The 14,964-nt window shown below is 41.7% G+C and overlaps 1 protein-coding gene across 1 annotated transcript in view; it reads left to right on the forward strand.

Annotated features, from left to right (window-relative positions):
- The first annotated feature begins 5,301 nt into the window (after nucleotides 1-5,301).
- The window catches only part of LOC144104974 (venom metalloproteinase antarease TserMP_A-like), a 43,778-nt gene continuing 34,115 nt past the window's right edge, over nucleotides 5,302-14,964 (forward strand). The window contains exons 1-2 of the mRNA XM_077638198.1: nucleotides 5,302-5,579; nucleotides 11,351-11,523. Coding sequence (XP_077494324.1) covers nucleotides 5,435-5,579; nucleotides 11,351-11,523 — 318 coding nt within the window. The 5' untranslated portion in view covers nucleotides 5,302-5,434. The remainder of the gene's footprint in view (nucleotides 5,580-11,350; nucleotides 11,524-14,964) is intronic.

Raw genomic sequence — 14,964 nt, forward strand, 5'->3', positions numbered from 1 at the left:
GGAAGACGCGGATGGGCACTTATTCCAACATGGGCGGATGCTCGGTATTTTACCGAGGTCGGAGGGTAGAGAGGCAGATGTGCAATATTCGACCAATCAGAATGTCTTTTCAATCGGGAAAATAACTTGAAACAGCATAAGCTGATATTTGGAGACACATTTCAATTCGAAAAGTCTCTGATTTTTTTCGAGACCTTCATTCAGGGGCAATCACCGAAATCACTTTGAATGCTAAGATAGCATTTCAATAGCAATAGTTTTCCTCTTATGACTTTATGCCTCTCCTCTTATTCTGAGCGATTAAAAAAAAGCGAACATACTAAATATAGCGCTGACCGATTTAAGTTAGGACCTTTTTTATGATTACATGTCAGGCAGTCGTGAGCAGAGGCTATATTCTCGTGACATATTGTGAGGTTCAGGAGAGCGACTGCATCCAAAAGGCTGAGCGAGAGCTTACATGTTGCTACTCGCACTTCCCTTTCCACTGCGGTGCTTCTAAGTTTTGATGTCCTACCTGAATGAGAGATTTGGCTCGCATTGATATAAAGGTTTATTGCGAAACCGGTTTCGTTTTGAATTTCCCGTCGTCGAATCACAGATGGAATCATGGATGGCACCGTGTGCTGTCTTCATGTCTGGCTATGTCCTGGACGCGAAGCCGATTTTGCTAATGTCGATTGACAGGCATATCAAAAATTCAATCATTTCGTTAAATAATCGTCATATTATACGATAACGACTGCTAGTATCAATTCTTGCACCTTCCTAATGGCTGTAAGGATGGAAACATCGTGGGCATTTAGCTGGACGGGTGGAGCGTATCGGTTTCATTATGATTATATTCAATTAGTCGTTTGCCCCCAACTTTTCTGCAGCATTTGAGGCCGTGGTACTGTTAAAGTTTACCTTAAATAATAACGGCAAGTCAACAAGGTGCGTGGCGTTAGCCAAGAGACAAGAACAAGTGTTCGCCAGATCCAGTATTTCTAAATGCTCCTTCGTAATAAGGGTTTAGAACGCCGGAAGTTTAACACCAAAGCATGATGCTAAAACCAACAGTGCAACACATGTGGCTGGAATAACAATCGTAATGCACTGGAATGTATATGAGTGGTGCGGCAGACTTGCTTAGAGAGCATGGCAGTGTGCTCGCCGGCACGACCTCGGCTATTTATTTCCAGGCATGGTTGCTGCATTCTGATAGAGTGAATCAAAAACAAGCACTATAGTGAAAGTATGGTGCTTGGAATGACGTGCTTGTCATTGCCTGTAACGCGAGTGAGGAACTACGGCGTGTTTAATTGCTTTAGATTCGTTCACGCTGGCGGCAAGTTTTCCATAAAACAATAATCTACACTATATTTTGCTCCCCTTTATTCTCATCATCATCAGCCTCACTACGCTCAGTGTAGGACAAAGGCCTCTCCCATATATCTTCAATTAACCTTGTCCTGTGCCAGCTGCGGCCACCCCATCTCCGGAAACTTCTTAATCTCACCCACCCATCTAACTTGCTGCCGCTCCCAGCAATGCTTTCCACCCCTTGGAAACTCAGCTGAATACATTTTCTGCATGATGATTTTCATGTTTGTTTAGCAACATGACGCTCGTACATCTTAATTTGTTCGTAGGGGGGTTTCCACCTCTTCGATTGAAGTAATGTAGTGTCATCGGTAATGACGACGCAATCGTTGAAGAAAAATGATAGACAAACGAAATATAATGCACCGATTGCAGAAGCTAAAACTCTTGAGAAAGAACACTTTTAGCGATAAGAATCGTAGGATGTTATCTTTGTAATTCCATACTTTTCACTCCTTCCTCTTTTCGTCCTTTTTCTCCTTCTTTATTAGGAGAAATGGAGCCGCCTTGCTCCACCAACCCTTCCCTGCTGAGCTAGAAAACAATTCGAGATGACACTTCAGCTCCGCCTTAAGGGTATGATGCCATATTGATGCAAAATTGTTCTTTTTCTACTTTAGATTCATAGATCCCTTGGAGTCCTCATACCCATACTGGCGCAGTGGTGCAACGGTTAAACGATGCGCCCCTGTCCTGCTATGGCGGGTGCTGCCACCGGTGGGCCTTGAACAACACATGCTGTTTTTCCTGAGCAACCAATCAATCATTTGCAAAGGAAAATGCATCACTAGGGCTGAACTGTGATTGTTTTTAGGTACCCCAGTCGCTGAACCTAAATGTTGGTTTTCTTGCAGCTTCAGCGAATTTACTTTTCCTTGAAACTGCTTGGATTCTAGATCCCAACCAATGTGCGCCACAGTATGTCCTTTGAATAAAATACCGACTTATGGAGCTATGTTAAGAGCCGTTGGTTTGGAGCAAAAATTTAATAATGCTAGGAAATTTTAAATTATTGCGATGGTTTTTCGAGACCTTTACAAATATTGATGTGCTGATCTTTGTTCACGGATGGGATTCAAGCGTGATGAACGAAGCGAATGACCATCTCCGGAGCTGCCCGGATGTTTTTGTGGATTTATTTGAGATTTTTAGTGTCCTTTTGAATATCGTGAACGTTCATGATCCTATGACATCAAGCCATTAAATGTGAACAAAAAATATCATCCTATAAATGTCAAAATGTGGTCAGTGACTCGACATTTTGTTGATCTATTGCACAGAGTCGATAGCAAAACACTTCTCGGAACATGTAGCTTGGCGACCCCGCAAGAAACAGGTTTTAAACCCGTCGACAAGGCCACTATACGTAAAAGCTTAGTGCTTCAGGTCGGAGGGTTAATACTGAACATCAGCCGCAACCCGTAATTCTGAAATCAAAGCAAAGTTTTCAGACTAAAAATGCAAGCGCATTCTTTTGAGTGCCCTTTCTCGTATTTTTGTTTAGTGATTTGCTGCTTATTTTTGATCTCGGACAGCGCCAAACATAAGTATTTGTATGAACAACTGACATCTGCTTAAAAGCAGATGTAAAAGAATTGGCAACACGTTATTTGTGAGTGGTAAAGATTTGAAACTTCTAGCCAACTGTTTTCTGAAAATGCGGCTTTGTAGGTTCACAATAAACTACAGATTAAGTGTCTTTCTTGCCAATGGAAATAAACAAGTTATTATTATTATTATTATTATTATTATTATTATTATTATTATTATTATTATTATTATTATTATTATTATTATTATTATTATTATTATTATTATTATTATTATTATTATTATTTCCTCTGTAGCCGTATGACAGCGCTTGGGTCTTTTTAGTGACTATCTACTCTCATCAGCAATATTTTCTATCGCAGTAGTCGTTAACAGCGGTTTAAACGTTATCCAGTTTGCATTAGGTGCATCTGTAAAACAAAAGCTATTTCCTCTGTAGATGTTGAGGTCCTATCATTAAAATTAGAATGCTGTGGTTTCCGTGGGCTCTTGTTAATTTCTTCAGGGAATAATTAATGTGTGCTCAATATGCATAAACCACAGGATAAGCGTGCATAAAAACAGTTAAAATTGTAGTGCTCCAGGGTGCGGTACCAGATTTTGAAATTTTTTACGATATTATAAACGGCTTCCCTCGTTCCCTATATGCGCACAAGCAGTCTTATATGCCGATGATCCAGCCCCGAATTTAATACATAATTCATTAAAATATGCCAAGGTATGCAAAATAGGACAATGCAATGGTTAAGAAGCAAGAAGCTTTGCAATTAAACTTTGCTTACAGTTTTCGCCTCTAAGAAAAACAGGGATCTAATACATGTACATTGCAGGTCTGAAAAATACCCTTCAGCAAGAAGAAATATTCAGTGATTTATGAGAAGCCTTAAATTATATCACTCTATTGAACTACCGACATAGAAACAGTGTGCAAGAAATTTACCATCGTCCACGCTACAGCATTAAACCCAACAAGCATATTAGCATTCATACTTGGACGTTCTATATTTCAAAGCATTTCATTGTCAACTAACATTTGCATAAAGTCATGCGCTTCAATTATTCAACCTTACCTCGAACCGCCCATTAATGTCTATGAAAGAGAATAAAGAAAATTAGCGTCGCTGTCTTGGCATTTATCACGGAAACCAGTCTACACAGACCTAACAAGATGTCTGTTCATTAATTTCGTGATTACATACAAGATATCAGTTTAATTACTAGCATCATAATCTCCAGTACAACGTATAATTTTATGTTGGTACTACTTTCAAGTCGCACTGGGCACGCTTATGACAGCAACGTCAGTCTACTTCAACACACAGTATACACGGACGTCGAAATATATCGTTTGTCAGCGCTAATATGCGGAAGATTATTACAACCAGCACAGAAAACCTCTCAAACATTGTACCCGCTCTAATACGACATTTATTATGAGAACAACGCACCTCACTCAACTTCATTCGTTCTATTGTGATAAACTTATTAGAAGTATTGCATTTTTATAGTTAATATTTAAATGTTCATAGGCAAAGGATCCAATTGTTTACAACAACATTGCCGTTGAGTATATTTTCTGTGCAATAATAAAGTAAAAATATGTTTCAGAGTGGATGGATTTGGTATCTGGCCCCGGCGTTGGGCTGGTGAACACAGAGACGCAGAGTGGATGCCGCAGTATAGGCCCTATATTTGTGGTGGATCACATTAAACCGCCCTAAGTGGTCATTATTATTCCGGAACCCTGCTGCCGTGAATAACATAGAGCAGTTTTGTTTTGGAGCGGGAGAGAATAGGGACAGAGCGTGCTGGGAAAACCCTCAAAAACCTAAAAAAGTTTTAACGTCTCGGACCATACAGACCTCAACATATCTGATCTCGTAACCTTCATCAGAGCCTTGCACGTTAGAGCAGGAGAGGATGTGGGACCAAACGAGAGATAATTTGCGGTAGAGGTACTATCTGAGGTCGGCAAAATGGTTATTTCCTTATAACAAGGCATACAATTGGCGAAAACTGAGGTCAAACAAAATGTTTAAATAACTTGTGCTTGAAATATCGTGTTCGGCGTTCCCTTATTCGGTGAATAGGGTGCAATGCTTTTTTGGTCCTGAAGTTTCAGAACAGACGGCAGTAGCTTAACATTTTCTTTTAATGTTTTTTCAAGCAGGGAATGCCAGACGCAAATGCAATCAGGTTTGTTTTATTCTTGACCGCTAGCCTAAAATGTGCAACTTTGGATGACCTTAATTTTTTATGTTGCTACGTAGTGTCATTACATTTGCACGGAATATGTCATGCCACCCTGGCCTCAACTATGTCAGTTGGATGCTACTTTTACCTTCATTAAACCGTAGCAAAAATGCGTGCCGGCATGCAGTGTGGAAGGTGGGCTTAAATGTCGCAGTCCTGCGACACGGAAACCACAAGTAGTGTGATACTAGAAATACATGTTATTTAAATTCTGTGTATAGAAGTAACAGTACTAGTGTCGACGGCAGCACCTACCTGCCGCCTAATGTTACCTCCCTCCTCACGGTTGACCATCCAACCATCACGTCGACCAAATATGCTAGTTAAATCTTCACGGTGCTTCATTCGGTATCGGTGTTTTCTGGTTATTGCCTTTCTGTCTCTATGTTGCTTGACCGAGGGGACTCCACGTAAGTCTGTTTTTGTACTAAGCAAATGCTGCGCGAAAAGAACAGCAAAAAAATTAGCAAGTTTGTCAACACTATAATGTGTAGCCTTGTGAGCATGACGAGCTCGTGGATGGTGGACAAGCTCGGTTATTAGACGTGGGAAGAGACGGCTTTTCACAGGCACTTAAAATTTTGCCAATGATGATTTGTGCTAAAAAAATTGGTGTTTGTGAAAATGGGCGCTAAAAGCTGCACTCATCCACCAAAATAAATGTCGCGGGTTTTGAGAAACCTTGAGAAGTTACAACTTTCAATGCACGTGCTTTGAGGTATTGAACATTATGAAGGTCTGTAATGGCTTGAACTTTCAAGAATTGAAATTATTGAACGATCTCGAAGTAAATTACGGCACACAGTTTCCTGAACGTATAGTAGAGAGCTGAAGCGACATAATATAATCAGTTTCTAAAAACGATGATTCTAAATCAATATTTGTGTGCAAATAGAACTCAACTTCACCTACCAAAACTAGAGAAAGAATGAACACTTATGACCAGAGCAAAAGTCAGGATCTACCTTATCTATCTTTTGAAAGATTACCAGTTGGTGTAGTGGAATGCTAATACACAGATTTGCTCTTAATGTCACCGGCAAGAACTATGCAAGAAAAACAGAAACTGACACTGCGAACTTCCAAAGAGATATTCGAGACTTCTTTTTCTTGAAGGAAATAGTTATTAATAAGATATGTTTACTTTGACACAGTGTAATATTTTTCCCGCAAATAATAGGCACTTAGGAAGAACTGCAAGGTATCATAAGCGACGGGAGCCAACAGCCCCCGAAGTTTGGGAGCTCAGGGAAACTTTCTGTTACAATTTGTGACGTTAAATAATTGGAGGTTATATGGAGAATAACAGTGTGAATATTCAATTCATTAAAGATAATTGATAATTAAGCCGAAGAAAAACAACCACATGCCGCAATTGGGATCCGAGCACACGATCTCCGAATTTCGCGGTAGTACCGTCCGTATTACGTCTGCCGCTATAAACGAGGGTGGCGCTGGTGAACACTGTTAAGGCTGGGTTACACTATTTATTTGTTTGTTTATTATGCATATTTTAAAGGCCCATAGGCACTACAGAAAGGAGTGGTGAGTTTATTACATCAGTTGCAGAACAAAACTAAACAAAAAAAGAAATACGATAAGGCACTTTCAACCGCGATCTCAAAGTGAATGGCATCACAAATGGAGACTGGCGGCGTGGACGCGGTTTCATTTGGCAGCTGTTCTCGGAAAAGAGGAAGAATGACACGAATTAGTTCGGCAAAGTTGGCACTTCAACTTCGTGTTGATGGTCTACGCGAGCTGAAAGGTAGCTGGGTGTGGTGAAACGATGTTCTTTCAGGAATGGATTAAAATAGTATATTTTATGAAAAAGGCATGGAAAAAGTATTCCCGGCGTAGTGAAAGGTCTGTCACAAAAAGAGTAATTTTCATGAACGTGACACTGGAAAGACGTGAATAATTAGAGAGGATAAAACGGTGGCGCGATTCTGGATGATTTCAAGGAAAGCGATGAGATTACAATGGAGAGGATCTCACGTGGCGCAGGCATATTCTAATTTCATTTTATTTGGACAACATAAATCCTCCCGAGATCAGAAGATTGGACAGTGGTCACCGTAGCTTTTCATTTCTATTTTTGTCGGTGCGAAGAAGCCAGTAATAAATAAATAAAGGCCGCAGTAGCTCAGCTGGTAGAGCAGTGGACGCACAGTTCGAAGGTCGTGGATTCGGATACAACCGGCGACATGTGGCTGCTTTTCTTCTGCTTTTTTATGAATTGTCTTTAAGTGATTGAATATTAACAATATCAATCTCCAGATAATCTCAAATTACTTAACGACACTAAGCCTATATGGGCATTATCCATTAACGCCATAACGTTAAGGCGCAGCTCAAGTGCCAGCGCCAATCTTTTTAACTCGATTGTCACAGAAGCAGAACTAAAGACCTTAATTTTTTCCTTACCGCACCTATTGAAATCATTCACATTGACGGGGGCTCAAAATGCCTCATTGTGCGAGCTCAGGGTCCCTTGCGAACAAGAAACGTCATTCTGTATGTTTAAAAGTACTGTACGGCTGCTCCGGATTCGTTTTTTTGTCAGCCGAATTACAGAACATTTGTGAACTTCAGACGAACCCTGTCAGTACGAAGCGATCGAGCAATTAAGCCCCCAAGGCGTCGTCGTCTTCTTGTACATACCATGCTCAGCAGTGACGGCGTTTTTGCGATGTCGAAGCACACACTCCTGACTCTGCAGGTGCGAGCGACAGCTTTGTGCGAAAAGATGACCTCAATGTGTCTTATTTTAGTTCGGACCGTTATGATTGCTACTCCCTGTCCGGACTACCTACAGATGCATGTCTCTGAATATAGTTTCCGCCGATGACGCAGAGATTCCTTCCTTAAGGACCTCTCTGAAGGTATAGGGCATGTTCTGGACGTTTCCGTACCACCAGGAGTATTGCGTGTGCATTTACATTCAAGACAGCCCGGGGTCCGCTTTGGCACTGCTCTGCGGAGTAGCAAAAAGCACTGCGAGCGTACAATTGATTTTTTTTGTCTCGCAGACGGGAAAGTTTAGTATGAAGAATTCTGCCCTCTTGAATGCTAATTCTTGGCATACTAACGCACATTACTTCTTTACAAGATTTTCATTCTCCTGTTTTCTTACTTTTCAAATCCAGCATTTTTAGAGAAAAATTTTAATACTGTAAACAACTGTTATGATAATATTGGAGGCAATCGTCCAATCTTCCTGTGCGTGGCAAAATCATTCTTTTAAAATTTCTCCTTCGCTTGCATGGATTAAGGCTATCATAGGAAACCAATGGAAACGTTTTTGATGATAGCACAAGCGTTAATAGCAAAAAAATGCGAGCCTGTCGAGGTGGAATCTGCGGATATATCGTTTTTGTAATAGTGAAATCTTACGATGTACAAAAAATGCGTTCACAACCTGTGTTGCTTTGCAAATATCTTTGTCCGGAATTGCAGGGTACGTGTGCGAGTGTTTCAACAATTGGCAATGAAAATTTTGTTTATTTTTTCTGTGTATCATTGAAAAGTCAGGTCTATTATCCAAACCGCGATGTGCGGAAATGACTAAAAATCTTTGATTTATTCTTGAAAATATATTTGCGCACACCACTCTGAACTTGCCTCTTTTACCATGGTAAGGAAAGAGACAGGGCATCATTACCTCACTATCACTGCGTAATAAAACGCATAATGACTTTATTCTGCTCCGTCATCTAGTCCACATTTCTGGAGGGTGCTATCGATGTTCACGAGAACGTGTTCCTTGTCCAAAGAGCACCAACCTGGTTTCATTGCATTTCATTTCATTTTAATACCTTAAAGACCCACTGGGGGTATTACATAAGGTACATACAGTCAAATGAACAAGTGTTATGTTGAAAAATGGTTGGTAACAGCTTCGGCGAATGTGGATGGGCATGAGATGGTAGCGATGTCATTGGAGAGGTCGTTCCAGTCTACAGAAACACGGTGAAAAAAAGAAGCGGCACAGGTAACAGTACGGGCACGGGGGCGAAACACTTGGAAAGGATGACGAATGTGGTGGGATATGCCGGCTGGCGGGGCAATGTAGGGAGCGCAGCGCAGCGAACTATGGAAAAATTTATGGTACAGGCAGAGGCTAGAAATACGACGACGAAGTGAAAGGGGCGCTAAACTGGATTCCGCTTTTAAAGATGTTACACTGATATCGTACGAATAGGAGGAATGAATGAATCTGGCTGCTCTGTTTTGAAGTGACTCGAGCGCATTGATAAGGTAAACTTGATGAGGGTTCCAAACTGGCGATGCGTAATCTAACTTTGACCTGACAAGAGTTTTATATGCTAGTAATTTTACCTGTTGTGGGGCGTGGCGAAGATGACGTCGTAAGAATCCGAGAGTTTTATTAGCCGAGGAAATGACGTTAGTAACGTGTGTAGCCCATGATAAGTTGTTACACAGTGTGTCGCCTAGGTATTTGTATGATGAAATGGACTGCAGGTGAACGTTAGCGACTACATATGGGAAATCAAGCGGGTTACGGCGGCGGTGAAAGGACAAACGTTTACATTTATGAGGGTTCAGTTCCATTAGCCAACGGTCGCACCATTCCTGTATGCGGTTTAGGTCATCTTGAAGGTATGTTGGGTCGGAGGCGTTGGTAACTGTGCGATAAACGACGCAGTCGTCCGCAAACATGCGAATATTAGAGCACACATTGGTCGGTAAGTCATTAGTATAAATTAGGAATAGAAGCGGGCCTAGTACAGAACCTTGAGGGACGCCTGATGTTACTGGTAGCGGATTGGAATTTTGATTGTTAACAACGACAAACTGTGAGCGATTAGTCAGGAATTCTTCTATCCATTTTACTATGTCGGGGGGCAAGTTCAAACGGGAAAGTTTTAGGATTAAGCGTTTATGAGGTACCTTGTCAAATGCTTTTGCAAAATCCAGGAAAATGGCGTCGGTCTGTAGGTTAGAATCGAGATTAGCATGTAAATCATGAATGAATAGGGCTAGCTGCGTTTCACAAGAAAAACCTTTCCGAAAACCGTGTTGAGACGAATGGAAAAAATTGTTCGAGTCGAGGAAGTTTATAATATGAGTATAGATGAAGTGTTCCATTAGTTTGCAGGGCACAGTAGTAAGGGAAATGGGTCGGTAATTTAACGGCGAATCTTTGTTACCTGATTTGTAGACTGGAACGACCTTTCCAGTTTTCCAATCGTCCGGTAGTTGTCCTGTTGAGAGTGACTGGGTAAAAAGTAAGCATAAGAACTCGGCACAAATATCATTAGTGTTCTTTAGAAGTTTCGAGTTAATATTGTCTACACCAGATGAAGATGAGATTTCCATGTTTCTAATTAAGGACGCAATACCCAGTGAGGAAAATGCGACTACCGGCATAGCATGCTCAAAGAGTAAATTAGATGTATGAAGACATAATATTGCAGAGGTATAATCTTGTATGCCCTGTTGCATATATCTTGTTATCGTCAGTACACAGCCAAAGCTCAGGTACAGAAATACAGAAACAGAGTTCAGTCGCCCTAAAGCGACCAAATGCAGCCGAAGAATAGGAGGAAGATTTAACGTAAAATGGGAATAAAAATAATAATATTGATCAACTAATTAGAGTGCAGAGATTTGACATCATAAAATTATTTCTCTTTTTGGAAAGCGGAGGAATAAATTGCCGACAGTCTAACAATAAAAATAAATCTTAGTGGCTGCACGTTAGGAGAGGGACAATAGGCCTTATAAACATTGAATGCTGTGCAATATTTGCGTTTGGATTTGTATTATAAATTCGTAACCCGTGTTCGCGATTGTAAAGCCTTAGATTTCCAGCAAAATGTGCTCTTCGTTTGAATGCCACCACTGTAGTCACAGTGCCGACGGGTCACCGCCACAAAGCGGAACCGACAACAGTTCGGAATTTAAGTGTGTGGTCATTATAGAGCAAAATGGCTATTTGTTACGTTGATTTCAAACGGCGCATCATTTCTGAAAATATAAACGGCCACACAGACTCTCAACTGGCGTGCACGGTGCTGGAGCAGTCCTATTGCAATTCTATTTCAGAGTCTATAGAGGGCACTACCGCACGACGATGACCAATGAAAAATCTCTTCTATGCCTATTTCGCTTCATTTGAAAAGCTTACTATTAATGATGCCCCTTTCCCTTCCAGTCTCAAATGGCGAAACGCTCGTCTTCCCAAAGCTTCTTCAGAGCCGCAGTGAAAATGGTGCGAAAGTGATAAAAATCACAGATGATCTTACCCTTAACTTGGAGAAGAGTTCGGTTGTAGAGAAGGAATTCTTGCTGAGGACGTATCAAGGACATGTAATGCAGCATACCTACGTAAGTATTACATGAATTAGTTTTTGTGTGTGCATTACAGGAGCCCGTTTCGTTAGTTGTAGTGCTATGGAATATCATATCAAGTTTTATCAAAGATTTCGAATGATTACTTTCAAGGAAAGACTTTAACAGAGATATTTAGTTATTCACACTTTCAGAAATAGAAGAAAGGTGTTCAGTTGTTATTTTCTTTCTAACCGTTTCGTTGAGCAAAAATTAATGCACAAAATACATTTTTATGAGCATAATTTTGTAGGCTTCCAAAACAGAGCGTATGTATCAGAAAGTTCATGTTAAAATTCTGAAAAAACTGAAATTCTGAAATTCTGAAAGGTGCTCTAACAGCACTCAAAAGCAATGTTCTAAGAAGGAGTAAAGAAATCAACGTAAAAAAAAAGTCCTATTACGCGGTCTCAGAAACACCGGCTGAAACACAGTACACATATTAAAGAGCAATCTTCGTTATTGATGCTATTGCTATGAAGTGGGAATAATAGATAGCGGAAACTTGCAAAAAAAGAATACAAATGATGCGATGACTGACAGTTCCAAAGTGATAATTCTAAAGGTCATTTTTGTTAGTCCATTATTAAAGCTGCAAGATAATTTTCTTGATGCCTCTCTAAGGGGACACGAGAGAACAGCACACGTCCAAACAGCATGCGTCAAAACAGCGCACAAAAACAGCACAGCACAAAACTGCACCGGAAAAAACAACACCGTCACAAAACGGCACCGGGAAAAACAGCATGGTGAGAAAACAGCGCAGGGAAAAAACAGCACGCCAGACAAAAGGGCAAAGCGAAAAAACAGCATAGCGACAAAAGAGTGCGGGGAAAAACAGCACGGCGACAAAGCTACACATAGGAGTACGGTGCAGCGCTGCTGGAGGGGTGACTATATCATAGACATAACCGCAAACGGTAAATCACAACACATGCGGCAGCTACATTTAGAGTTAGCGAGTGCTCGTTTCGCTGGTTCATTAAGAAACGGGACAGGCTCATTCATTGAGTAACAGCGTTGCTTGTTTATTTATTTTTGACGCTAAAGTTGCCACACGGGACAATTTTTGACACCGGTGGGTAACAGCGTTGCGTGAGCGGTGCATTTGGCAGAAGTAGTGGTCAAGTAGTCTTTGCGTGCTTGGCTTCAATGATCTAGTGTCTTTGTGTATTATATGTAAGAAGAATCTGGGAAACTGAGAGATAAAACGGCCCGGGCATCCGCTCTGCGGACAAATTCCCCGGGTAGTTTATCTTAGTGCACTTGCTGTTGCCGCGGGGTTTCATGACGCTAGCTGTATATTGCTTGCTCATAATCTGTTTAGAGAGGCTCGCGCATATTCGGTGAAGGAATAGTCAACGTCATAGCTATTTTTTAAACACACAACGGCAATGTAGCAAGAAGTTGTTGCCTTTCTATAGTAGTTTTTACGATGATGTCAGTAACGCGTCAGGTCAGTATTGTAGTTCTGGCGGCTTTTTTATTGGTAGTTTTTAAATACCCTGAAAGAAAGCACTGCGGTTGCCGGCCCTTTTTCCGAGTATCTACCAGAAATATGCTCAGCCTGTAACTCTTCGCTGAATAAATGTCTTATACTACTACAACTGCTATCAGAGCTGGAGCCATCCCATTGGTATAATTAGGACCAGCTCTCCTTGCTGTCTATAATGAAGCAAACCATAGCATATCACCAATTCGTTATTCTAGTTATTTTGTCGCGAGAGCTACACTGGGCTACCAGTCGAGAATTTCGTGGTACATGGTAGAGGAAAGTTGTGCGCATGCGCCGTTACCATGGCAACCGAAGAGGAGCAAAGTGCAGCGTGTGCTTCGCCGTCGCCGCGGCCGCGCGCCCGGTCCACAGTCAAAGCCAAGCGTGACGTCACGCGGATGAGCAGTTGTGCGCATGACCCGAGACCATGGTCACCAGAGAGGCCCCACAGCTGCGCCGCGTTCTTCGTCGCCGCCTCGCCGCACGCCGCTCTAGCACCCGAACCCAGCGTCGCATGCGCAGGATTGCGCATAAAAGGCGGAGATGTAGTGGTCGTCCGTATCACAACGTTTGACATGCATGCAGAGAAGGAGAGTCCAGCCTGTGCTAAATGGCGGTATAGACGAGATAGGATTAACTCTTCCGATCGTGAGGTGGTCGCCTGGCAATTGGCTTGGACCAAATAAGAATGCTGGAGCCTGTGTGTACGTGTAACAAGGTATCACCGCTGTCAGACATCTCCCTTCGATCGCGGTGAATAATGGTGAAGCCTGCTGTGTTCGGCTTCTGGAAAACGACATTACCATTTAAGAAGTCTACGTGGCACCGGGAACATCTGTCAAGCAGACGATTGATGTGGTTGCCACGTGTACGCCAGCCTACGGCCCGGTTTCACAGTTGTGCGTGACTTGGGTGATTTCAACAGGAAACATGACTCTCTTAGTCAGGGTATGAAATAAAAGTTTGACTTTAATTTAGCTTCGGACCCTCACGTCCAGACTGCACAATGGGGAACTACTATAGAGCTTGTATACTGAAGAGGCTCTACCAAATCGAATTACTCTGTCGACAAAATTGAGACCGCTGCATTCTACTTCACAGATCATCGGGCAGTCTTCGACTCTGTCAAGCAAAATGAATAAAAGATGTGTATACCCAATGTCTCACATTGCTAAACATACAGTGACCACAACAAGCTCAGCCAGGAAAACGTACCTCTCGCTACGTATATCCTGGCATAGCCGAGCTAAGCCACTGCCAATTTTTTTTCTGCTGGACGCTCCCAATCTTCAAGCCCGATTTGGCAATAAACATCCCGTGAGACGAAATTCCTTGTGTTCATTCTACAACTTTGCTTCAGTAGACCTCCACTTGTGTTTGTTAGGTTGGGTGTGTGTTATGTTTCTTGTGTCTCCTGAGCAAATAGCCAAATTTGGCGAAAATTGATGTCTTAATAAGATTGGCTTCCAAGCGAAAAGAAGTGGCTTTGTTCAAATATGGTGAAAATTGATGTTTCGAGATAATTCTCTTCAAAATGAAAAAAATGGCCTCAATATGAAATTACACTCAACAAATGCGCGCTGATGCATGAATTTTCTGGTCAGCAGTGTAGCCCATGTCACAAAGTAAAGTAACCGCTGGTCATCCTGACACAACCAGTGGGCAGCGTCCTGGCTAAACACCAAACAACCTGAAAATGTCGGCTCGGGCAATCCTGCTTTCTTTAAAAGCAAGCATCACGTGCTGGATATTTTGAGTGTATGAAGACGCTGTAGCTCCCTCCACACAAAATTGCTGAAAGATTCAATTGACGACAGTGAAAGTTTTGAAGAATGAAAACTTTTGGTACACCCAGGGGCGTATTTGCCAGAATTCAGCACCATGATGGTCAACCTGCAGAATCGATGCTTCCAGAACAACTTTTTCAGCGTTATTCATTCTAT

The sequence above is a fragment of the Amblyomma americanum genome, chromosome 9 (genome assembly GCF_052857255.1).
Source record: "Amblyomma americanum isolate KBUSLIRL-KWMA chromosome 9, ASM5285725v1, whole genome shotgun sequence".
Classification (NCBI taxonomy): Eukaryota; Metazoa; Arthropoda; class Arachnida; order Ixodida; family Ixodidae; genus Amblyomma; species Amblyomma americanum.